Source organism: Malus domestica, chromosome 15 (genome assembly GCF_042453785.1).
Source record: "Malus domestica chromosome 15, GDT2T_hap1".
NCBI classification, from domain to species: Eukaryota; Viridiplantae; Streptophyta; class Magnoliopsida; order Rosales; family Rosaceae; genus Malus; species Malus domestica.
This window is the reverse complement of record NC_091675.1, coordinates 10,792,094-10,817,380: the sequence shown is the minus strand read 5'-3', so window position 1 is coordinate 10,817,380 and position 25,287 is coordinate 10,792,094. Positions and strand designations below refer to the sequence as shown.

Here is a 25,287-nt window from a genome sequence, read left to right as displayed (position 1 = left end):
ATTTCCGTCTCAAAATATGTTATTCCGCCTAGTAAAATTCTAAATGTATGTTCCAATTTTCTCCTTTATTCTTAAAAAAAAAAAAAAAAATTCCACACCATCGTTTCCTTTTTGCTAAACTTTTATCTTCTTTCCCAAAAATTAAATTGAATAAATTAAAAAAAAAAAATCAAGAAGTAAAGACGCAATGGTCAGATCATCGAGGGTGCCAAACACAATCAGAGGAAGTCGAACAAAAGTTTTTAATTAAATTGAGAAAGTGGCATGACACAATTTAAAGCTGGTCAAGTTAAAGATAGCAAATAAGCCATAAAAAGGCTTATAGGATTATCAACGTACGTATGTACACTATATATAGTATAACGCAGTGAAATTTATCATGTACAAGAAGATAAAACTATCCTCTTAAATAATAATCATGTAGATCGCAATGCAGCAGCTGCAGGTTGCGACTGCGAGTCAACCAGGATGGACCAGAGAACATGCACATCTTCGCACGGACAAGACCTCACGTCCTTGTACAATATATATATCCCCTTTCCTGCATTTTGTAAAGAATCAAACTGAGAGCCGGAGATTAAGAGGAAAGAGGTTAGATAGAATTAGATTGCAGAAGGAGAAACGAGGAATTGCGTACGCTTTCTGTGGCTCAAGTGCAGACGATCCCAGAGCTTCTTCAACGGGGAGCCGAGGGAGTGAAGCCACCCCATTGGAAGGATGGAATGAATGGGGAAGAAGGTGGGAGGAACTTATAGGGTTTAAATGGCGGGTTTGCTTTGCAATCATGCTACGAAAATATATATGACTCTTGTTGACGAGTCTTTGTCACATACTTTCTCTCCCCCTCTACCAAATTAGGAGCAAAATAAAAACAACCCCTTCTCATTTCTCAATTAACCATTTTTTTCTTCCTTTCACACTTGAAAACTCCTATTCCTTCCTTCCAACATATTCGTATTGGTGCTTGCTTGTGCCGCAAGCCTCCCTCGCGCAGTTAATTAGTCGGTTTCTTTTGTGTTCCTTTTCGGGTGCCCTTGTTAACACGACGAGTTTCTGAAAGTTTCAGCCTTTTCTTCTGAAGTTAGCGATAAGGTGTATTAGTCGCAGTAGTTAGAGATAATGTAGTAAGGATACAAGCAAGATATTGGATTAGTCTTCCGCTTCAACTTGAAGGAACCCACCTTTCACATTACTTTTAAATTATATGCAAACAGTTGTTAAAAAAGTGGATGGCTTTTTAACCCATGAATCTTCTAGGAAAATGCTCGATTAATTCGGATAAAATGGTGATTAGGACCGAATAATTCCATAAGCAAACGATTACTTATGAAGATAATTAATCTGAGATGATTGGTTTACAATACAAATTTACAGACACGTGTGGTTAATTTGTCTACGTTATGGGCTCCATCTTCACCCAAAGAAAAAGCAACTTCAGAAAGGCTTCTTCTTCTATACACTTTACAGTTCGTACAATAACATCAGTGTATAGATCGTTTCTTTTCGCTGCAAAATGCAGTGATTCATCGGCAAATCGAAGGGATTCGGATGCAATGAGATTATAATTTGGGAGTACGTTATAATGTGCGTGTGCGCGTAAGTAAAACAAATCATCTACAGGAAAAGAAAATTTCTTTTTCGCACAGGAATCTGATACATACTAGAAAGGAACTGTTCCAGCTCCTTGGCAAACAAAGATTATGGGATAGTAATCCAACTTTTTACGTAGGCTGACTCGATTTCTTAGTCTAAACCAAAGCCCCCCTCTTGATTATTAATTACATTGCAACGTCGAGCCCCGAGCACCTAGTCTACGCCCAAGTCCTTCTCTCTATTCGTTTTCCAATGGAACTGAGACCGCCTCCTCTTATTTCCTGCATATCATCAAATCATATAATCCATTACGGTGCAGTAAGAAAATGAAATCTACAACTTGTCCGTGTGCGAGAGAAAATACTATGAACCTTTAGAAGATACACAGAAGATAGACGTACCAAGGAAGCTTAAACGTGTCCTTCCACCAGCCCTGCTTTGAGCAATTCGAAACTATCTTGTCCAACCGTATAATAATCTCCGAGAAGATGGGCCTCATAACAGGTTCTGGATTCCAACATTCCTCAATCAACCTGCATGCATATCATTTTAGCATCATCAATTAAGCATTACAATTCCCCTTTCAGATACGACGAGAAAAAGTTATTGCATGTTAATTAGCAGACCATGCGGTGACTTGTATTGAAATCAAACTTACTCTTTTACTACAGGGGGATAACCCTTTGATTTGGTCCTCAGCTGCGGTCTTTTTCCTTCCAAACACATCAGTTTCGCAGCCTCTTCCATAGGCTTGGGATGGAATGGTTGTAATCCCTCAACCATCTATGAGAAAACAAAGCCACACAAAGACAAGTTATTATTTATTTCCAAATAATAAGCAACAATGTAATTGTTTTCCACACAAGATGAAAAGAGAAAACCATCCACAAAATTCCCCCAAACCATCGGTGTTTTAAAATAAGAATTCAAAAGTCAATGTCTGCAAGAGTGCTACGTTCACAGCAAAATTTTTATGTGTAGTGTGTAAGCTTGAGAAAGCAAAGTACATTCTAGAAACCCCAGGAAAGTAAACTAATTTAGAAGTGCTGAACTGACAATGAATTATACTTGATAACACAATGAAGACAGTAAAAATGAAAGTTACCTCATATAATATAAGACCGAAAGAGTACACATCCACACTTTTGGTGAAAATTTCATCTTTGTAGATCTCAGGTGCCACATATAAACCTAGAATGAAGGAGGACAAATTATAATTCAAGTCCTGATGACGAGTTTCAGATGAGTAGATCTAGTCTTCTTTTTGCAAAAAACAGAAATATACAATGTTTTGAGAGCAACATGCACATCCTGTATACACTAATACGCATGTAGTAGTTGTGTAGATTGATCAGCTTTTGTCTAATTAAATGATTCGAAAATGATTCTTCCTATAATCTAGATTTTCCCAGAAATTAAGAACTTGCGCTCCTATAGAGTCGAAGAGAAAATTTCCTTCTCAAAGAGCGAAAGTTAAGCAACAATCAGAATCAAAAATTTTTAATTATGAATATATTTCTACTTGTAAAGACCGAATAATTTGATCATAGAGTGCAGATCATGAGAGATGAATTCAAGGCAAGAAAGTGATTCGGTGGTACAAGAACTTACTTGAAAGGTCAGTGTCAGCCCAAGGCTGTGCTAGTTTTGCTTTGTCAGGTGAGATTTTTGACAATCTTAACAAGCCAAATCCAGCTACTTTCAGTTGACCTCCATTATCGAGCAAAATATTTCTGGCACCTTACCAAAATTTCAAATATTAAATAACGGTACATCCCAACCAGAACCATCAAAAAAATAATAGGCAGTTATTACACCTATTACATCAACTTATGCATTTGGTTGTCTTACTTTGGCTTTAAATCACAGTGGATTACTGGGTCTGGTTTACATTCATGAAGATAATTCACGCCCCTGGTAACAAGCATAAGAAAAGAAAAATGTCATAAATGTGAATTGGCTGAACCTAGCTAGACAGTTAGAAGGAAGAACATGCTTGAGGTACTCATAGATATATAAACCATATGATACGATTTATGTGCTTGTCATCTGAACATAAAACTTTTTTTTTTTTGTGTATGCTGAATTTCTATTTGAATGGGGAAGTTTTTAAAAGAATAATTGGCAGAAAAACAAATACATGCCTTGCAATGTCAAGAGCAAATCTTAGGGCTTTTGATGGAGATAAGCGCCCTTTCTTTTGAAGATAGCTCCCCAAGTCACCCTGAAATATCACCATCAAAGCATTGCCAAGTCATGGTTAAGATATTTGAGTGTATATGAGTGCACGCACGCACACACATTCAATATATATGCAGAGAGAGAGCTTACTTTCGAATGATACTCTGAAACAATCATCATCGGTATATTTTGGGTAACGGCACCAACAAATTGAACGACATTAGGATGCCGAACCTTCTCTAACAACTCCAGCTCATGTTTGAAAGCGTTACTGTCGGATTTAAGGAAATATGAAGAAAGAATGCATCATAAAACCATGTAAGTCTATAACATAAAAATGTGCCATCCCACACTGAACTAATGGCTCTGCAAATAACTAAGGAGCAATTCAATTTCAAACAACAAGAAGATTACATATGTTGTACTACTTTAGAAATAAGTGGTAGTACAACATCACCTAAACGGTTTTCAGGGGATGAGAGTACATACATGCTTTCAGGGTCTGTATAGCAATCCTTGTCAAGTATCTTTACAGAAACCTTCGTACCATTCCATTTAGCCACTTGATACGATCCCTGTTGAGAAAAAAGGGAGAAATATATCAGCAATCTGTCTAGACAAGAAAGCACACATTAATTGTCTTGCCGATCTGCAACATTACGCACATCCTGATAGGAGTTCAATAATAAGGGACTCAGACTTCCAATTTTCCCGAGTACAAAGAAACCGCTTTCAATTCACCCGAAGACTTGAGGCATATCATAACTACTACCACCACTACTAGACTGGAGCATATATGAACAGTGAAAAGCAGAGCAGAATCTACAAATGGTGGAGAAAAGGAGAAAAGGGACAACCTTTGTGATACCATCACTCTTTCGAACGTGAAGCTCTAACGGATTGAGCTCATACTCTGGAACTTCTCGAGGATTCGCAACAGTCATTGGTGTCTTCCTGATTTTCTAGAAAATAAAAACAAAGAGAACACGACAAATGTATTAATCTCCATCTGCAGACAGGCTAAATTTTTCAATCCGAGAGAAAGAAAGAAGCTGATCGGACTATATACATACCGGAACTTTGGCTCCACGGGATTTCAGAATATTGTAAACTTCCGTGTTCCCGTAATACTTAGCATCTACAGCTGCCTGTCCACATTGAACACATTTGTAATATTCAATCTCCCACATTATAATATCACAAATTACGAACTTGTAAGCATATGTTTTTCTTCTTAATTCGATTTACAATCATAATAATCTAATTAAAATTTGATTAATTTAAACAAACACATCAACACACAGAGAATTAATGGAAAGGATAATTAGATTGATTCATCGGCGTAAGACAGATAACAAAGAGCGTAGTAAGGAAGCAGTACCGTGCTGCCCCAGCGATCCCGAGCATCGATATTGGCCTTGCGGGAGAGCAACAGCCTAGCAACCTCGACGTGGCCCTCGCAGGCAGCGATATGGAGCGCCGTACGGCCGTCCAAATCGATGCTGTTGACGTCGACGCCTTGATTGAGGAGGTCCTCGACGCCGTGGACGTCGCCGCGGCAGGCGAGGAAAAGGAGGTTCATGGTGGAGTCGAGATTCTCGGGGACGGAGAGATCAACGTCGTCGTCATCGTCGTGGGAAGGGCTGCGGCGGATGGGGTCGAGGGAGGACTGCCTGCCGAAGCTGAAGCGCAAGTTGTTCCTCCTGGGGTCGAGCGAGGATTGGCGGGAGAACTGGCGACTGAGGTTCCGGCGCAGCGACCCCGTCGAGAACTGCCGTGATATCCCCCGCTTCAGCTGCGCCGCGATGTTCTCCATTTGAATATATTCAATGGAAGAAGTATGCGCATGCAGCAGCAGCTGTTGTATAATTACATTTACAGATACACGATCATCTCTGTCATCTCCTTCTTATTTTTGTTGGGGATCAACTTGTTACTGGTAATGCTGGTGGCGGTGGTGGGGTCGGGAATCGGGATCGAGAGCTTCAATGTGGGGGCTCTGAGAGAGGGGGTTAAGCTCTCGATTCCAATCGACGCGGTGAGAGGAGGAAATGAGTTCTCCAACGAGAGAGCGAGAGAGAGAGAGAGAAAGAGAGAGAGAGATCCGAGTGGGGCGCCACGCACGCATTCAAGAGAGGGAGAGAGATAAATGGGTGTAATTTTATGCCCCCGGTTTCCAGTTCCACAAACTGCCGCGGAAAAGCTGGTTTGGATACTTCCTTTTTTTTTTTTTTTTTTTTTTTTCTTTTTTGGACGTATAAAACGCGGCAAAGCTACAGTTTGCTTCATTTTCTGTTATTATCGTGTCATTATTCAAGAGCAATTACCTGTGACAAAATTACACGTAATTGCTTTTTTAATTCATTTTATTTATGGGAATCCGGATCCTTGGATGATTCTTTTTATGAGGATGCAAAAGATTCATGAATGTATCCGTTTATCGTATATCGTGTGATTAGAAATTATTTTAAATATTTTTATTTAAAATTAAACACAAATAGTACCTGACAAAAACTGATCACATAATTTATAATAAACGAACACAATTTACCAATTCTCCTCACCAAAATTATCCGGAGAGGATCCTGTTGTTATTTATGGTCTGGCTGAATTTAGTTTGATTTGGTATTGTACTGTGTACACGCACAGCAGCATATGAGAATGACATGGATTAAGCCTAAAAGAGGAATTGGCGACCTCTGTGTTGGTTTTTTTTAAAGGCGTGATATTCACACACTTCTTTTTACTTCTCACACACTTCTCATTAATTTTTGTCATTTGATCTTCTTCAATTCATTTAATACAACAACCGAAAATTAAAAGGGTATGTGAATAGCACACTCCCTTTTTTATTCCAACAGGTAAATTTGTAAAAATAGACTATTTTGTGATTAGTTTTTCGGCTATTGTTTGCTCAAGTCATAATGCCTTTTATGGCACAATTACGACGTTGTATCATTATTTTGAAATAGACCTTTGCCATGTACATTCTCTTCAAGTGTATTTTACGTCTAATTTCCCATCCCCTCCCTTCACTTCAATTATTTAGCAAAAACGAGTGTGGCTATGTTTACATGAAAGGGATTTTGATTTGAAGTTTAGATCTCGACATTTTTGTTTTTGTTTTTTTAGACTTTGGATTGGAATGAATGCGATGACTAGATGATGGATGAGGCCACTTGTAAGTCAGTGGATCGAGTCGACCAGGTCAACACTGACAATCGGACAAGCTTTGCACACAAGTTGAATAAACCTGTCCCTTTGATCCATTCAACCATCTTATCATCGTCTCACTAGAGGATCCTAGTGCTCGTCATGACGCTATTCAACTCATTTTACTTTTCACACAATTTTGTTAGTTTTTATTTATTGATCTTTTTCTCTTCATTCAATTTGATAGTCGAAAATTAAGAAATGTATTAGAGGTAAAAATAAATGTATAAATAGCACCACCTCCTAGAATATCGTGTCATGAACTGAATGAAAGATACAAGAAGTTAGGAGAAGAGAGATTTTTTAGTGTGCCAGAAACACGAAGCGGTACCATACATGTAATTATGTAAGTAGTGGAAAGTTTTCTTTTCAATTGTTCCTCCAATTGTTTTGTTACATGTGACGTGCTATTCCGTAGTCCATATTGTTGTCATTATTTCACAAGGTTCGACCTAAAATCATTGAAACTGCCAGCCAGACTGTAGAGAAAAATTCACATTTCACAGGGATGGATTGTATACCTACCAACCCCATTTACACGTGGAGATAGAGGGATCAATTCCACCGCCCAAAATGTTATTCGTTGCCATTCTCCAGTACTCCCAAATCCCACCAAACAAAGAGGAATCTGACTATATACATATACATATACATATATGTATATACACACACATATAAAGGGAAGCACTATGTACATGGGATGCCCACTACAATAATTTATGCTACCACTTCATCCCAACAAGAATACCCATCCACTGAAATCCCAATTTTCTTCTCTAACAAAACCAAGGATTAAGGAAGATCATGTCACTCAAACCTTATTGGATCAGGCAAGATCAATTCAATTTCTCTATGTTACAGGAGAGGCCCTCAAACAAGGTAAACTTTTGCCGTGGGTGATGAAATAAGGTGAATTTTCATTCTAACTAATCAAGTGTGTGTTTCTCATCAAGATAGTCCTGGCTCTACAAACCTATCGCCTATCAAACAATTCTAAAAGGCCAATGAATTCTGAAATGTTACATATCTTGATGTGTACATGGCATGCCTATCATTTTTCAAAGCACGGGCGATAAGCCTATGTTAGAAACAAAACCAAACTAAACATCTGCGATACTTACAAAAACAAACATCGGGGATGAAACTTCAAATATCATTGTCTATCACCAAGTCAACTTAATACCTTGGTAAACTTTAACAAATGCAACCTGGAATTGATTCAGGTAATCAACATCAAACACACTCGATACCAAATCGTTAAGATAAGGTAAAATGCATTTATCCAAAAGATAGTCACAGTTAAAGCAACTAAACTATTTACACAGCTTAATCCAGAAAACCAACATTTTCAGTAATTTGGCAAGGGAATAAGGTATGCAAACCTTGAATATCTTCTTATGAGTTAAACATCTACGTGCGACTTTTATTGCCATCTGAACTCATCACAAAGCTAACTTCCACACTAGTGTCAACATAAAGTGAATGATAAAGCATTACTTTCTACGCTTGTTGGGACAGGTCTTGTACCCACCCTTGGTAGGCTTTCCCCAAGGTGTTTGAGAACCCTTCCCATGAGACCCACTACTCTTGCTCTTACCCTCAACTCCACCATGAGGATGATCAACTAGATTCATTGCCACTCCTCGAACCGTTGGTCTGATACCTCGCCACCGGTTTTGCCCAGCCTTATAGAGTTTCTTGGGCTTATTTCCATCACTTGGGACTGTACCAATCGTAGCCCGACACTTAGCATCAATCCATTTTTCAACACCTGAAGGCAATCTTACTAAACACCTTGAAGCAGTGGGTTCTTTCAAAAATCTTTGCAAAAGTGCCTAGTGTTCGAACTAACTTGCCACCTTGGCATGGGTTCATTTCGATGCTAAGTATTTTGGCTTGAATGTGCATATCAGCAAGAGGCATGCACCTTCCGTATTGTGAATTGATATCATAGTGAAACAACTGATTACTTGAACCAGCTACATCTGTGGAAAGTATAACAATACAAGTAAAGTTTGTTTGCAGCAACTAGATCAATGCAATTAAAAGGAAAGGCTTTTCCTAGTTTTTCAGATGGCTCACGGAAAGCAACACCGCAAAATGGACACAACCATGCTCAGGATCATTGCTAAAAATAATATGGGTGCAAACTGCAAAGGTAGTTTACAGTGCAAAAGAAAGAGACGACGCCAAAGAGAATGAAATGAAATAGCACAATATGTTATTTATTGATCATTGTTTTGTTTAAGACAAACAGAACAAATGTATTGTTTCTCAAGTAGAAACATCCCACATTCCACAAACTATGGCAAAAACATCCCTCGAAATACAACTGTTCATTCATCGAACTCTAGCCGCCTACTGCCTACTGGCTCTGCCATAACTTTCTGCTTAACCCTATATAGCATTGATCTTGTAGTTGTCAGGGTATTTCTCCTAATTTTTTCAACTAAAAAGCTTTCCTATAGAAATTATACAGACAATAACTTCACTCAAGAATTCACTTCAAATTTGCATAACCAATAATTGAAATCCTAATATTGTTTCCCTCTTTAATTTCTCAGAAACCAAACAGCAATATGGCTTAAACCTCCAACCCAATGAACTTAACATGCAAGCTTAAACATCTTTACCAGCTCCAATCAACTAAATTAACAACAATTTGGCTTAAACATCCTACCCAATGAGCTTAACATGCAAGCTTAAACATTTTTATAGCTCCAATCAGCTAATTTAAATTAATCTGAAATGTGGAATAGGAAATGCGGAAATAGCATGAAAGGAAATACCGGTGGACAGAGTGTGAGCGGGGGCGGTGACGTTGATGACGTTGGAGTGTCATAGGAGCCTACTCAACAGGGAAGACGAAGCTACTCCAGCTCTCCACACTGCCATTCAATCTACTTCTAGGGTTTCCTCCTCGTTTCTTGTTTGTTCACGCTGCCGAATTCAATCGGTGCTCTACGTTTTGGTTCCTACCCAACTAAGAGGAGAGTGAGTTTAAACCCGTTCGCCAGCTCGGACTGTATTCACTATTTCAGTTGAATATGATAAATGATCATAGTATTGATTAAATTAGTCATACGTTTGGCAATTGAATCAGATTAATTTCTACATTGAATAATTCGTCGGATTATAATAATTTTTAAAAAATATTTCACAGAATAATTGTTGTTAAAATGAAAAAAAAAGGAGAAAAAAAAAGAAAAACAGAGAAAAAAAATGAATTAAACATCATTATAGAAAAAAATTTAAAAATAAAAAATAAAAAGGGGATTAAACATCACCATCTTCCCCACGGAAGAATCTTTGAAACCCAGGCAACCATTACACCAACACAACAAAAAAAAACCCCAGCCATTACACTAACAGAAAAAAAAAAGAAAAAAAAAAGAGTTTTAACGAAAAACTCCCTTCACTTTTAATGAAAAACCATATTTTTACCTTTCTCTGCTATTATTTACTACACCTTTATTTGTAATTTATCATTAAAACTGAAGTTATTTTGGACTTTTCGTTAGTTTCCTTAAAAAAAACCCAACCAACTTTTGATCTCGTTGCCACCTTCAATTTCTTTCAAATTCAGAAACCAATTAAAACCTCCAAATTTGCAGAAGCAACCTCCAAATTACAGAATCGATGGTCACTCGCGCACCCAGCAAACTGCAATTTCGTGCTTTACAGGGAAATCGGTGCTACTCTCTCTCTCTCTCACACACACAGCTTCTAACTCCCATTTTGGTTTGATCTGCCACTATAGGTGTATGAACAAGAATGGCGTGACGTGGTTTCGATTCGGCACCTCTGGTTTTGTGTTTGTATCTACTTGATGTTGATTGGCAGTGATGAGGGAGAAATAGAGGGATTTGGATTGTCTGTCCTCCCCATTCCATGCCCTTCTTATGCCCTTCTATATTCTGTGATCACGGTTAAGCCACGTCAACATTTTATATTTATTTATTTTATAGAAATAATAAGATAAAAAGTAATGGGAATATAAAATATTGACATGGCTTAACTGTCACCAAAAAAATAGGAAGGCATGGGGAGGGTATGAGATGGGGATGACAGACAATCCAAGTCCGAAAGAGAGAGAGCAGTAATTCCTTGATTGAGGAGTTTGCGATGCGCATGAGCAAACGTTAGCGTGAACCTGACTAATTATACAAACGATTTGGGGAGGATAAGTAGCCGAGTGTAGGGTGTATTAAATTAGCAGAGCCAGACTAATTATCAGGTGGCTATTTAATCCAAACGAATACCAAAACACCGTACTCCGTATTATTAGTACTATCTGGTGCCTTATACGGTGTGCCAAACAGGACCTAAAGGTTTAGGTTACGATTTGGGCCTAGCCCAACATAAGCTAGTTACAATATCATCAGAACTTTTGTACTAAGTGGTGGGAGCCCAAAACAAGCCACTTATAATAGACTAGCAATTATGGAGTTTAAAGTCACATATGTCAATAAACAAACATAAGACCTCTCATTTGCAAGTGAAGGAAAATACACAAAACCATAGTATTAAGTGGAAGGAACCGCTGTTTTAAGTTCATAATAATAAAATTGTATTTGTTTGTAGTCAATTTTCTTCAGTTTATTCATAAGTTTGTTATTCTCTGTATATTAATCAATTTAATTTTCAACTAGACCTAAACCTGAAGACATGTCAAGTGTAATTGAAAGAAGCACCATACTTTCTTCATTACAAATTTGTTGAGTATACAAGGACTAAACATATTAAGTTGTTAAACTATCGTATAAGCATCATGAAAATAAAACGGGAACACTCTAATTGATATTGCAATCATCAATAAAGAATCATTGCTATGTATCACTTCCAGCATATCTTGAACTTCCTCCTATAGTTCTTAGCACAAAAACAAACAATACAAGACCCCATTACCACCTCAACAATGAACAACAAATGTGGCTCAAATATTCAAGTTTGTGCATTAAGTCATGGTTGATACGAAGGTCTGTCCTTAGTAAGGCAAGAGAGCAATCACAACTACAAACACTCTTGTCGCTTGAGCAAAAAAACGTCCACAAAGAAAAAAGAGAAATAGGGGATTAATATTGCCTTTTAAAAGTGAAACGACCAGGTCGCTTCTTTCTCTTTCCCCCGTATTTCCCATATTTTTTTGTCTTCTACTTGTACCATAACAGATGGAGTAGGCTTGGATATCAAATACTTACATGAGTTGCTGCTACTATAAAGATAAGTAGATCAGACGTGCAAGACTCGGATCCTTGGAGGGAAAATATAATTGTTTCAGCAAAGTCGCTTTTAGTGAGAGTTGAAAAGTCATCTTATATTTAAGGGATGACAAATTTAAAAAGGGATGTGATATCCACACACCCTTTTTTATTTCTCACACACCCTTCTAATTTTCGGCCGTTGGATCGGATGAAATGAAGAAGATCAACGGACATAAATTAACAAAGGGTGTGTAAGAAGTAAAAGTTGTGTGTGGATAGCACACCCCTTTAAAAATCTGACATTGAAAAAAATATTGGCTATTTATAAATTTTCACAACTTATGCGGATAATGCCTAAAATAAAAGCTGAGAATAAATTTTTTTGGTGACTTACAATTAGAGAGTAAGAGCAGCCTCTCCATAAATGGAGGTAAGGCTAGCCAACATTCACCTCTCCCAGACCCTGCGTAAAGCGGGAGCCTTGTGCACTGGGTACGACTTACAATTAGAGAGTAAATTAGTCGAAGCTTATTTTTGTTATAAATTATTCTCCTTTCTTATAAGGTAGTTAAAAAAATACTTCATCGCAACTTTCTGCCTTTGGCTTTGAAATTGGCGACAATCCTTTTTGGTCTCTTCTTTCTCTTTCCCCTCCATGTTTCTCATATTTTTCTTTGTGATCGTTCTTTAGCTCCAACAACAAGAGTGTATATAGTTGTGGTTGTTCTCTTGTCTTAATAAGGAGAGACCTTTGTAGCATCTATGACCTAATGTGCAAACTTGAATCTTTGAGCAGCATTTGTTGTTCATTGTTGAGGTGATGAGTTTTTTGTATTGTTTGTTGTTTTGTGCCCATAGCTAAGAATTGTAGGGGGAAGCTCAATTTATGTTGGAAGTGACTTATAGTAATACGTTATTTATAGATAGTTGCAAGATCAATAGAGAAGTGCTACTGTCCCTTATGATGCTTATATGATAGTCTAACAACTTAACATGTTTAGTCCTTGTATTCTCGTTGAATTTGTAATGGAGAAAGTATGGTGTGTCTTCGTATTTAGGTTTAGTTGAAAATGAAGCTGACAAATGTACAGGAAATAACAAACTAATGAATGAATCAGAAAATATAACTTTATTATTAATTTAAAACATAGATTACCATAACAACTACAAAACCCGAAAGAACTATATTGTGAATGACTTATTCTTAATTGAATTACATGACATGTTATCTATAGAGAACTAATTATTAATCCCTAGTAAACAAGAAAACAAAACCCTAATTATGTTTAGTTATTTTCTTTTAATTTTTTTTGTCAAATAATTTTTTTTAATAAAAAAACTCATTCTCATTTGGATAGGAATCAGGATTATTTTCGGCTATTTTTTGTGAGAATCTCGGAAATCCTCTAATTATGTCCGTTTAGTGGAGACAATTTTCGTCAGTACTGTTTATATTCAATTTTAAATAAAAAAATTTATAATAATTTTTAGCCGTACGATATACAATAAACGGACGTGATTGGAATAGAGGATCCGGTGAGAATTCTTTGGATAGGACCATAATACCAGGTTCCACGTCAATACCTGCCAGGCCAAGATTTAGAGTGGGACCAACGAAGATACTGAAGGAGTGTAGCGAAGCTGACCCGACCAACCCCAAAGGGTGTTATCGTCAATCGAATTTAGCTCGATATAAAATTCACAGCTTTGAAAAGTACAACAAAAGCCACACTGGCAGCTCTCTCCCTCTCTCATTCACTCCAATGGCGACCATTTCTTCAGCTCCGATTCGCACTCCGAACTTCTCTTCGTCCTCCTCCTCTTCCTCCTCGGAGCACCTCCAATTCGTCAGCTTCTCTGAAACGCTATCGTTTCCTCTGACGAGTTCAGCTTCGAGATCAATAAGCCACAGCCATGGCCGCCCCAAGCAACTCGCCGTCTCCGCTAGAAGCGTCGACGAGAATATCGCCGATAACGCCTTCTCTTCCAACGGCTCTCCTCCTTCCACCGCCCGCTCCAAGTATGCATGCGTAATATATAAATGTAAATTTGCGTTTTCGTTAAAAAGATTAAATTTAATTTAATTAGTGATTACTGATTGATTAATCAGGGTGAGAAGGCACACGATTTCGGTGTTCGTTGGGGACGAAAGTGGAATGATAAATCGGATTGCGGGGGTGTTTGCGCGGAGGGGATACAACATCGAGTCCCTGGCTGTTGGTCTGAACAGGGACAAAGCTCTCTTCACTATCGTCGTCTCCGGGACCGAAAGGGTCTTACGCCAAGTAATCGAGCAGCTTAACAAGCTCGTCAATGTTATAAAGGTTTAGCTTCTAATCTACTACGAATTTCTCATTAATTAATGTATTAACTGTTAATTACTCTAGGTAAAGTGTGACCTGCAGATTGCAGATTATATGAGCTAATATTTAGGATTTATCTGATCACTTTTGCTGCAATTTGTTAAATGTGGAGTGCAGTTGTAATTATTTTGGTCGACTGATATATCAGTTTGTTTGTTTATTATAATGCGGCGGGTAGGTTGAAGATATCTCAAATGAGCCGCAGGTAGAGCGCGAACTAGTGCTTATAAAAGTAAATTCCGATCCAAGATATCATGCCGAGGTAGTTACAGAGTCATCCCTGGTATTGGACATAGCTAGTTTTGCTCAAGATTTTGAAATGTGTTTGTTTACGATTTTCTGTTTTTGTTTATATTTACCAGATCAAGTGGTTAGTGAGTATCTTTCGAGCGAAGATTGTGGATATCTCGGAACACTCAGTAACCATTGAGGTAATGATTGGTAAATGTTCAGTGCAGATAGCATCTCTAGGCAGGCCTTTCGTTTAGACAAAGTGAATATTCATACTTCCTCCATTATTTATAGGACTGAGCATCTGTACATTGATTCCCAGTTTGACTTTTACTCAAGTTCCAAGACCAAGTTTGATTTTTTGTGTTAATTTTTTTGATGATATAGGTGACAGGAGATCCTGGGAAGATGGTTGCTCTGCAAAGAAATTTAAGCAAGTTTGGGATCAGAGAAGTTGCCAGAACCGGAAAGGTGCCAATTTAATCGAGCATCATTGGAATTCTAGTTGTTTTCTTCTTCTCCTAAGATCTCATTTTAGTGTTCTTTTAGTGAAATATGTCATGCGTAAAAATGTTTTGTTGTTTTCACCTGTAGATTGCCTTGAGGAGGGAAAAGTTGGGTGCATCTGCTCCATTTTGGCGATATTCAGCAGCTTCATATCCTGATCTTGAGAGAACAGTTCCTGTTGATGCTCTTGTAGGGGTTGAAAATGGATTAGTTAATGCTGAATCTGATGTGTCTTCTGAGGTATTTTCTTCCTCAGCCTTTGATTTGATTAGTCCTCATCAAAAGCATCTACTGTACTCTGTTTTTTTTGTTTCCCATGCTTCTTACAATTTGATGAGAGTACATATGAGGCTAACCCTTTTCTGTGGAACAAATGGGAATTGTTAGGAAACTGCTTCTGTAGATTACTTGATTTGATACTATTATTTCAGTTTCAATGTATAGAATTCCATCCTTTAATCGTAAGGCCTTTCACCATACAAGAGTCATTATGAAACTTTTGCTACAGCTATATTATCGGTTGTTAAGCTGTTGCTACATTTCAATCTCATGAAAATACCAATCATTAAATGCAATCTTTCCTCTTTTTTATTTTTTATGTATTTTTATCTTGAAACAGTGATTCTATCATTTTTGTATGTAACTGCAAATCATCATTGACTTGTCAATTAATATGTATACATTTGTTCATGAAGGGTGATGTTTATCCTGTGGAGCCATCTGATACCTTTACTGTCAAGCAAGTTCTTGATGCTCACTGGGGTGTTCTCAATGATGAAGATGTAAGTAAATCATATAATCGTGAATGGTAATTTTTCAGTTTCTATCTCTTTCAATGGGGTTCTAGTCATACCCTATCATAGTCACTGAGTTTTGTTTATTATTTTTCTTTGAGCTATGCTTTCAGACTAATGGCCTTCGATCGCACACTTTATCCATGCTTGTAAATGATGTTCCTGGGGTTCTCTACATTCTTACTGGCGTTTTTGCTCGAAGGGGTTATAACATTCAGGTATATTTTCTTCTTCTGTTATTCCCTCCTTTCTGTCTTCTATTCAGGTGGAAGTTTTTAGGCATCTGTTTAAACGAGCTGATTTATTGCTACCAGAGTTTAGCTGTTGGCCATGCGGAAGTTGAGGGGCAATCTCGCATTACTACTGTTGTTCCTGGTACAGATGAATCAATTAGCAAGTTGGTGCAGCAGCTTTATAAGCTTGTCGATATTCATAATGTAAGATTGTTAACTATTCTAAAGATTGCATTTTCTTGATATGTTAAAGAAAATATGTTGGTTCTCATCTGTTGTGATTAATGCAATGAATAATTTAAATGCTACAGGGTTAATGCAAATATAGTCTATGCATGTTTTGTCTGCACTGTCTGAGTCTTGAATTCACATTTTGACCTAAATCGCCTGATTGTAGTCTCCCCTTCATTCAAAATCTTGTCACTTGTAAATGCTGGTTGAATAGCCTGGGAGCATGAAACATCATCAGTCTGTTGTCATCTGCACAACTGACTAAGTCACTCTCAGATATGACGGAGGAAAAGAAAGAGAATCTGATATAACTGGAGATGGTTCAAACCCGGAAGTCTGGCGCTTAGATGGCTCATCTCCTTGGCTTCATAACTCCTTTGCACCCTTGACTTCTGCCAGAATAGTCTTTATTATGTTTACGTTAAGAATGGTGGCCTTGTTGTGAATAACAAACTTTATAACTTTTGACTTGTTCAGGTTCAAGATCTTACCAATTTGCCATTTGCTGAGCGGGAACTGATGTTGATTAAAATTGCTGCGGATGCTGTCGCTCGAAGAGATGTACTTGATATTGGCAAGATTTTTAGGGCCAAGGCTGTTGACGTTTCTGACCACACAATAACCCTTGAGGTGAATATGCCCCTTTCATATATATAATTAGGGGGATAAACCTCACTTGCTATGACCCGACATGAATTGCATGTATTAAAGAGAATAGTCACGCTATATATTATTCAGGATGATGTATGTGGGTGATGATGGATGCTAAGGGGCCATTTTACGTTGTTAGAGGACAGATCTCACTGTCGGTAACTTGGCACTGATCATATTTACTTGATTCGTTTATGTCCAGCTTACGGGAGACTTAAACAAGATGGTTGCATTGCAGAGATTGTTAGAGCCCTATGGAATTTGTGAGGTTTGTCCTGCAATCTTTAGTCAAGTCTTGAAAATTTTGATTTAGGGCAGCTTGCATTATGAGTCTTTGCTTAGTTTTGTGGACGCCATATATTTTCTTGGATATAGTCTATGAGCTGACTTCTTAAGCAATCACAAACTTATATTTTTCCTCTAGAATTTTTCGGGTGTCATTACTAGTCTATGAGCTGACTCCTCAAACGATAATGCTTTGTGGATCTTGCAGGTGGCGCGTACTGGACGAATTGCACTGGTGCGTGAGTCAGGTGTGGATTCGAAACACCTCCGTGGATATTCTTTGCCTCTGTAGTTTGCACTTGCAGGTTGAGAATGATTTTGGAAACTTGAATGAGAGCACTTCTAAATGCGTGCAAGGTGCGCAATCTTGTGCTTACATATGAGTCTATGGCAGACGCCGAGCTGGAGGTCGCAGTCAGACCGACTAGTACAACTTCTGTGCTTACAATTTTATTGCAGATCACCTTCTGCAAGGATTTTTGTTTGCATTTTTTTAGTCCGCAGAACTTATTTATTTTCGTTACTAGAAGATAATCTCCGTTTGCTGAAATAGAACAATGCAAGTATTCGGAACATTACACTAGTATAGCCGAGCTGTATTGTACGTCTTTCTCTGTTCAAAATTCATCATCTGTGTTTAGAAATAGCCTGCGTATAAATACCGCGTACGCAGAACCCCATTCCGTTTGACTGATGAAAGGTTTTGTGAGTACATGTATAGGTAGAGTACTACATTATGAATATTTTGTTTGCGTAGAAAGGAATGAATGTTAATATCGTGTCACTCCTTGGAAAATAAGACAAGTTGCTTTCCGACATTGCGGCCGGAGAAGAGGCCAGCGAGGGCCTTGGGAGCATCGTCAAGGCCTTCAGCAATGTCTTCCACGTAAGTTATTTTGCCTTGTTTGATGTAGGATATAACCAGCTCTAGGAACTTTGGATAAAGGTTAAAGTGATCGGCCACGATGAACCCTTCCATGCACACCCGATTCCCGATCAAGTACATCAAATTCTGCACACCTTCGGTGTGGCTACCTTCTAAACCTCATGTTTAGCAGCACTGCATCCAGCATCTTTCCCCCAACATTCACAAAGTATATGTCAACGCCTTCCGGAAAGTACCTGCTTCGTACAGCCACATTTCATCGTATACTTTTCTTCGAATGGATGTTTGGGAAAGGGAAATCAAACTCAGGACCTCGGGTACAGGGGTGAATGCACTTAAATTGACCTCAGTTAGTAGCAACCAAGTTGGTCTCTTCCTTATAGTTGAAAGCTTCCTCGAATCCGAACTTGTTCTTTAGCGAATCGACCTTATATATTGTAAATAGTTTGTAAGAAGATCTATTGAAAGCCACTGAAAAAAAAAGCGGTTTTGATTGCTGCTCGCAATTAGCATATGAAATTAACTTTTAAGTTACCTTTTCTTTGCTTCCAGCAGTTCCAACAACGTAGCAACCCAGCAATTTGGCAAACTGGCCAAGAAGCTGTCCAACCGCTCCAGATGCGGCTGAGACGAAGACTCTTTCGCCCTGCTCCGGTGAGCAAATCGTTAAGAAACCGGTGTAAGCAGTCACACCATTCATGCCTAGAACTATAGCACTAGAAGCAAACCTAGAGCTATAGTAAGCAGTCATACCATTGCATGTCCGCGGTGACTGATTGCATGTCTGGATTCTTTCGGGAAGCCGTATCACCTGCTTGTTGCTCGTCACTTCCATTTTTACTAGAAATTGCTTCAGTTCTTGCGAACCGATCGTGGAATGTGTAAATGCGATGTGAGCAATCAGCAATGTCCGCCGTGCCAAAGCAAATACCGAAAACCTTGGAGCATATCTACAAAGAGGACAAAGACATGAGTTTCTCGTCAACAGCCACATGCTCACACCGTCGCACATTTCAACTTACTCTTTCTCAGTTTTACGATTGGGGGCGAAATCACTAAATCGTGATGTTAGAGATTGCTAATGCCGTTTACTAAACTTTCCCCTTGTAATTAAGACATAAGTCAAAGCTTTAAAATAATAGTTTGATTCTGATCAACTTATCTTTTAAAGCTGCATCCAAATCAGGTTCTTCTATATAATTGAAACCGTTGTCAAACCCAAACTTGTTCTTCAGCAGATCAACCTAAACTCAGAAATGGTATAATACTATTAACATATGGCAAGAATGGGTAAAAATAGTCATTTGAAATACGAAAATTGTAGGAATGAGACCGCGAAACCTCACAGATGCACATTCTCTGCAATTTTTTAAGTAGCATATGCTTATGATTTCATGTGATATGAACATTTTGCCAACCAGATGAGGCAGCAGGTTAAAGCTGAGTTTTACTAACTTGATTATGGACAAAATGCATAGTTAATAAGTAAAGGAAGCTATGTCTCAGTATTGATAAGATTTAAGTTTTAACTGATATAAGTATAGCATTGTATCATCAAAAAGGGCGAATTATAAGTTGTCTCAAACTATATAAATCATTAAAACATCCCAAAAACAACAAACAAGATAAATTTGGATTACCATATCCAAACGAAAAGGCTATCTAAACATCAAGATTAATAATTGGGTTCCCTAGTTCCATTGTACTCCACTACTAATATTACATTAGAAATGCCTAAAGGATTCAATTTTTTTTTGGCTTTTTATTCAAAATGGTACATGAGATTGGCATAACTCCTCATTTTGGTTCTGAGATTTAAAATCGACAAAAGGGGCCTCTAAGGCTGTCCACCGCCAATCATTTGGTCTTTTGTGAGAGAATCCCTGTTAAATTGAGTATTTTGGTCAAATCAACTTCTCCCTTGAATTGTCATAGAAGGACCAAAATGATTAACGGTGCACAATCACCACTTCTGTCGATTTTAAATCTAAAAAATAATGAGGAATTTTGACAATCTTATGGATTATTTTTTTCACACAATATTCTAAATTGCTCAAGCACCCAATTCGAACTTGAATAAAAGGGAAAGGGCACGCCCTAGCCTAACCTAAAGTATTCAACTTTGATTTGAAACAAATTATTAGAGCAACTCCACCGCAAAGGCCTCCTAGGGCTATTCACTATTTAATCCATCCAGTGAACAGTAACTGCTCTTAATAAACCGTAACTGTCTTTTGCATCTACACCCCTACACTGAATAGCCATGGCAATAGACAATAAAATATTAGTGTTTTTTTATTTATAATTAATATTATATTATTTACTTTGTATAAATTAATATTATATTATTAATTTATCTTTTCCTTTTGGAAATCTCTTCCTATCTTTCGAAACTTCTACCATTTTTTTTCTTGTTCATTCCCACTCTCTCACTCCCCTCTCTCTCATTGTCTTCCCTTTTTTCTTCGGCCAACCGTCTCCCTCCCTGGTTTCTTTTTCTCCCCATTTCTGCTTGTTTTCTTCCTCAAAGGAGGATGACACGCCCCGACCCCGATATTCCCGGAATACCAGGGTAGACACGTGCTGGCCGACACCCGAGGGTGACGAAAGCCATTAATTGATACAAAAGCTAGGGATAAGAAATAAATACGGGTTATGAATTTAAAAAGAATGAATTAACAATTTAGAAACGTGTTCAGAGCATACAACTAAACCTAGTCACTAACAAGAATTAAGATAAGATTGAATGAACAAAGGAGTGGGTCCTACCCCGAGAGGACTTGAAGATGCCGCTGCGGAAGTATCTTGATGCCGGGATTATGTGCCTTCATCCTAAGTCCTGAATGGGGGCGCAAAATAAGGGTGAGTGGACCAAGTTTATATACATACATAGTATGAAAACCGTTATGAACATACTAACCCCCACAGTTAAGATAATGAAAACTACTAGAATAATAAGTGATAAGCTTTTCAGAAAACTCTAGCATGCCATAAAACAATTCATATATCCATCTGCAAATCAATCTTAGAAAATCATATCAAAAATCATATCAGAAAGCATAACACAAGTTGTGCTGCTAGTGAGTGCACTGAATAATAATACTCCCGGCCCAATGCCTGCACCTCAGTCTCTGTGCCCGTAGCCAGAGATATCTCCCTCCCGGCCCAATGCCTGTCTTCGTGTCCCTCAGCCTTTCGCTAGGGATTATTTCTCCCGGCCTCAATGCCAACACCAGATCCTCGCCCCAGGCGGCATAGTGTTCACTAGGTACGCACAAAACATAATTCATCTCTAAAATACAACTTCGTAGCATAAATTCATCGATCCTCTATACTATGAAGAGGTGTTCGAAAGTCATTTGAAACACATTCTTAGCATCCTATCGTCATCGATCAAATAGTCTACCAGAATGAGGGTTCTATAGAAAATACAATATAATGAAAATAGTTCAAAATATATATATATATATATATATATATATATTCAATCATCATTAAATCATCATGCTTCCTGTAAAGTATTTCTCAAATCAAATAATTCTGCAAGGCATGCTATTAAATTATGCAATTCTATAAATAAAACATGCAATTTTGAAGGTGGTCCACTCACAGATACTCCGAAGCAGCATAATTGTGCGGAAAATGATTAAGGAAGTCTCTACTAGCAACTTCACCTAAGCACGAAAATGTACAATTTAATAAACTACCCAAAAGATAGAATTTTAGGAAATGGAAATGAGTTTTGGGTTGAGCGGGTTAGGGTCTAATAGGTGAGAAAAAGGGGTTTGGGCTTAAGCCTAAACCCATATTCACATGTACTGCACACCCACACACAGCCACACACAGCATGCATAAGCATGCACTACACACACACACACGCGGCACTGCACACAAATGCACAGTACACATACAACACACGCACACGCACAGTCTCACGTCACATACACATACACATACACAGCATACACAACCCACGCCTACACACGCACAAGCACACGGTTCAAACATACCAAACACACACACGGCACATGCAAGGCACGGCCCATAGACTAAATAAATCAAAAGGGAAATGGGCTGATTTCAAGGCTGGGCTACGGCCCGAGATATTTGAGAAGGCCTGGTGGCTTGGGTGTTGTCGGGGAAGAACACCGGAGCTGCTACAGCTCCGGCCGGCGGCGAACGTACAAACCAAGTTCCAAACTACACACAGAGGTTCAGAGATTTACCCAGTAGTCGATTAGGAACGAATTGATCTTTGACTAGTTGCAATGGCACCGTTAATAGCTTCTATGGTTTCTGAGCAGAAAATACAGATCATGCATTAGCTCCAGCCTTTCGAATTTAACTTGAAATTAACATGCAGGGGTTTAGAGCCCGAATAAACAGGTTTAAACCTCACTAAATTTAGTCCCAACCGAAAGAGAAATGAAGTGAGGGCACTGTAAAACTCAAATCGACCTCGAACTCGACGACAGTCTTGTTGGAATTCAAAGCTGAGGCTGAGCATGCATAGGCCGAGGATGGCGGGGCTAAGACACACATGGATCCAAGCTTAAACTCAACATAATGTTCACTTTCGTCACAAACAGAAGCCCAGAAATTGAAGAGAAAGAAATAATCTCACCTGAGATTGAAGGTGAGAGCTCGAAGCTCTCGGGTCTTCAATGGCAGAACACACACAGATGTTCTAATGATGCATGCAAGGGCCTAGTTGGGTTCTTACAGTCTCAAGGGTTCTAAAACTCAAAGATTTGTGGTTTGATCTGTGAAGGGATTAAGGTGAGAGCAAGGGAGAGGCTGGTTTCCTTCTCGGCACCGGAGAGGAAAGAAAGATATAGTACGGAAATGGGTGCAGAAAAGAATGAGGGAGGAGATGGGTTCACGGGTGGGTCACCCTTGGCTTAAGAAAATTAAAGAAAATTTTGGGCCTTGCGTTAATTCACAAGGGAATGAGCTTGGCCCAATGTAAACTAAGTTGTTTTTGGGTAAGGGTTATAACAGAGGAAGTTGCGGATTTTGCATCTGATTTGGATCGAAAGACCAGCAAGTCTTTTTCTTGTTCTTTAAAGCCGAGAGAGCACTGCAAATTCGAAATCACAAATCAAATTTCTACTATAATTTATGTTTTACAACTCCAAATTTGATTTTGTTTTTTCCTACAAATTTCTGGAGAAGAGCACTGCGAGGTAATTGACTTCTGGGTTTACCACAGAATTTGATATTTTGTGTAATTGGGATTTATAAGCTTTAATCTTTGAATTGAAGTGTTGTTCATGCTGGAGTAAGCTTATTAGAAGCTTAACTGGACGAGTTCATCGCTAAAGCAAAAAGGGGGTTGGGTTCGCGGGACAGAGATCGGCGAGAGCTCCTTCTGATTTGATGACTGGAAAAGGGGCTGCAGCTCATGTACGAAGGAGAAGGCAAGCCTTGGTGACTGGGACTCCTATCTAAGGCAGTCCAATCCAGTATTTAAAGAAGCTAAACAAACGTGCCCTTAATGGTTAAATTTTGTTCTTTTCGCTGTGCATACTTTCTGTTTCGTTTTTCCAGAATCCGGCGAGCTCTGTGACCAATCCCAGCTAATCTCGACCACGGTTGTTACTCATAGTGGTAGAATCTTGTTCATTTTCATTTTAGCATCATTTTAAAGCTTAAATTACAATTTTTAATGGAGTTTTAAGTTGAGATCAAAATCGGGATGAATCCCTGCCAAATATTCTGGTGTTCTCCTTCGAGGGTTCCAGTGACCCATGTTTTAAATCGTGGCTAACGTCACCCTGACGTCAACCTTGTATCACTTAGGCCTAATGCTCTATGGCGGTTTATTCCCGCCTGGCCTGTCCATCGGGCCTCCCCCGAGCCCCATCACCTGCATGGGTTGGAGCTGCTAGCTGAGGCAATTAGGTTGGAGCAACAACTCGTCCACCGGGCTATTGAATACGGTGGAGCTGCTCTTAGTAAGGCAGTTAGAGGCTGTAGAGGCAGAAAGTCAAAAAGAAGAAATTACGCTAAAATCATATAAGATAATATATACAGTGATTGACCGAATCGGCGTTGAAGGAATCAACATAACTAGTGCCCGGTTCATGCTTGGTCATGCGGCCTCTCATACAAGGGTCGCAGTACAAGTGTAGGTTTTTCATTGAAACCCCTTTGGAACCTTCTGGAAGCTTGAGCTTGGTGGTGGTGGTGGTGAGTTGCATGTCGGATTCTTTGGGGAAGCCAGTCACATGGTCTCTCGGTAGAGTCAGTACCACCTGTTTGTTGCTGATCACTTCCTTTGTACTCGCCGCCATTGAGATTGATTCTCTCTCTATAGGCGTAAGACGATATAAGCAATGCTACTGCTGATGATTGCAAAGTGATGGGAATGGGAATTGCAAGCGGTGGAAAATAAAAAATCTCTCATAGATATGTAACGATAATAAATTACTTATCATTTACTCCAACCGAAATGTCAAAATTTACATGGAAAAAACAAAATTAAGCTGACATAGACAAAAAGATGTGAAATTTGAAACTGCCTTCGAATATAATTTTTTGCAATTTCTAAAAACATCCACTTGCCTTATTATTTTTACTAGCCTCTCCGCGTTTTTTTTGTTTGCTGATTATTATGGTGTCATTTTTTTTACGACGTGAACATCAATGCATAAAGGGTGCTGTAATGTGAAGCTTTTGATGACAGGAGTAGGGGACCTTGGCCTTATACTTCTTCTAAAGCTTAATTTGCTGGGCCTCAATCCCTAATCTCACTTTCCTAGAATTCAAGACTGGAAAAACACAAAATGGAGAACATAATAAATCTTTCTTCCTCTCTCTCTCATGCAAAATGTCAAATATCTACCCAATTCCTTAAATCAAAATTTTCAGATTCATAAGTTTTTAGTCAAAGTTATAGGCTAACTAGGGATG

General features: G+C 38.5%; 4 protein-coding genes and 2 long non-coding RNA genes across 9 annotated transcripts; 1 reads left to right on the top strand and 5 right to left on the bottom strand.

Moving 5' to 3' along the window:
* Positions 1-224: 224 nt before the first annotated feature.
* Positions 225-859, bottom strand: LOC139191649 (uncharacterized). The gene is made up of 2 exons (XR_011575760.1): positions 638-859; positions 225-541 (listed from the first exon to the last, which is right to left on the bottom strand). It is a non-coding gene; the product is annotated as an uncharacterized lncRNA (long non-coding RNA).
* A 756-nt stretch (positions 860-1,615) lies between these two features.
* Positions 1,616-5,936, bottom strand: LOC103456338 (integrin-linked protein kinase 1-like). Its single transcript, XM_008396043.3, has 12 exons — positions 5,156-5,936; positions 4,848-4,922; positions 4,632-4,736; positions 4,264-4,349; positions 3,925-4,045; positions 3,738-3,817; positions 3,445-3,507; positions 3,205-3,326; positions 2,699-2,784; positions 2,252-2,376; positions 1,995-2,126; positions 1,616-1,874 (listed from the first exon to the last, which is right to left on the bottom strand). The coding sequence occupies exons 1-12, from the start codon at positions 5,588-5,590 to the stop codon at positions 1,868-1,870; spliced, it is 1,437 nt and encodes a 478-aa protein (XP_008394265.1). The 5' UTR covers positions 5,591-5,936; the 3' UTR covers positions 1,616-1,867.
* Positions 5,937-8,244: 2,308 nt separating this feature from the next.
* LOC108169605 (uncharacterized) lies at positions 8,245-10,188 on the bottom strand. Its single transcript, XR_001785887.3, has 2 exons — positions 9,777-10,188; positions 8,245-8,972 (listed from the first exon to the last, which is right to left on the bottom strand). It is a non-coding gene; the product is annotated as an uncharacterized lncRNA (long non-coding RNA).
* Positions 10,189-13,860: 3,672 nt separating this feature from the next.
* Positions 13,861-18,130, top strand: LOC103431447 (acetolactate synthase small subunit 1, chloroplastic-like). 3 transcript variants are annotated; one of them, XM_070812626.1, is made up of 12 exons: positions 13,861-14,211; positions 14,302-14,515; positions 14,733-14,816; positions 14,917-14,985; positions 15,173-15,256; positions 15,380-15,532; positions 15,988-16,074; positions 16,200-16,304; positions 16,401-16,523; positions 17,028-17,180; positions 17,404-17,469; positions 17,695-18,130. In XM_070812626.1, the coding sequence occupies exons 1-12, from the start codon at positions 13,955-13,957 to the stop codon at positions 17,776-17,778; spliced, it is 1,479 nt and encodes a 492-aa protein (XP_070668727.1). In that variant the 5' UTR covers positions 13,861-13,954; the 3' UTR covers positions 17,779-18,130. The 3 variants fall into 3 exon arrangements, 1 of the variants encoding a protein (XP_070668727.1); XR_011575756.1 differs by having other exon boundaries at positions 13,901-14,211; positions 16,765-17,180; XR_011575757.1 differs by having other exon boundaries at positions 13,901-14,211; positions 16,717-17,180.
* On the bottom strand, positions 18,121-22,119 carry LOC108173098 (uncharacterized). Of its 2 annotated transcripts, XM_070812627.1 has the most exons (4): positions 21,983-22,119; positions 21,142-21,211; positions 18,908-19,322; positions 18,121-18,799 (listed from the first exon to the last, which is right to left on the bottom strand). In XM_070812627.1, exons 2-4 carry the CDS (start codon positions 21,201-21,203, stop codon positions 18,719-18,721), a joined length of 558 nt encoding a protein of 185 aa, XP_070668728.1. In that variant the 5' UTR covers positions 21,204-21,211; positions 21,983-22,119; the 3' UTR covers positions 18,121-18,718. The 2 variants fall into 2 exon arrangements, 1 of the variants encoding a protein (XP_070668728.1); XR_011575758.1 differs by lacking the exons at positions 21,142-21,211; positions 21,983-22,119 and having other exon boundaries at positions 18,908-19,018; positions 19,126-19,279.
* Positions 22,120-24,259: 2,140 nt separating this feature from the next.
* Positions 24,260-24,668, bottom strand: LOC139191673 (NADP-dependent alkenal double bond reductase P2-like). Its single transcript, XM_070812663.1, has 2 exons — positions 24,407-24,668; positions 24,260-24,345 (listed from the first exon to the last, which is right to left on the bottom strand). Exons 1-2 carry the CDS (start codon positions 24,666-24,668, stop codon positions 24,260-24,262), a joined length of 348 nt encoding a protein of 115 aa, XP_070668764.1.
* Between the last annotated feature and the right edge of the window lie 619 nt (positions 24,669-25,287).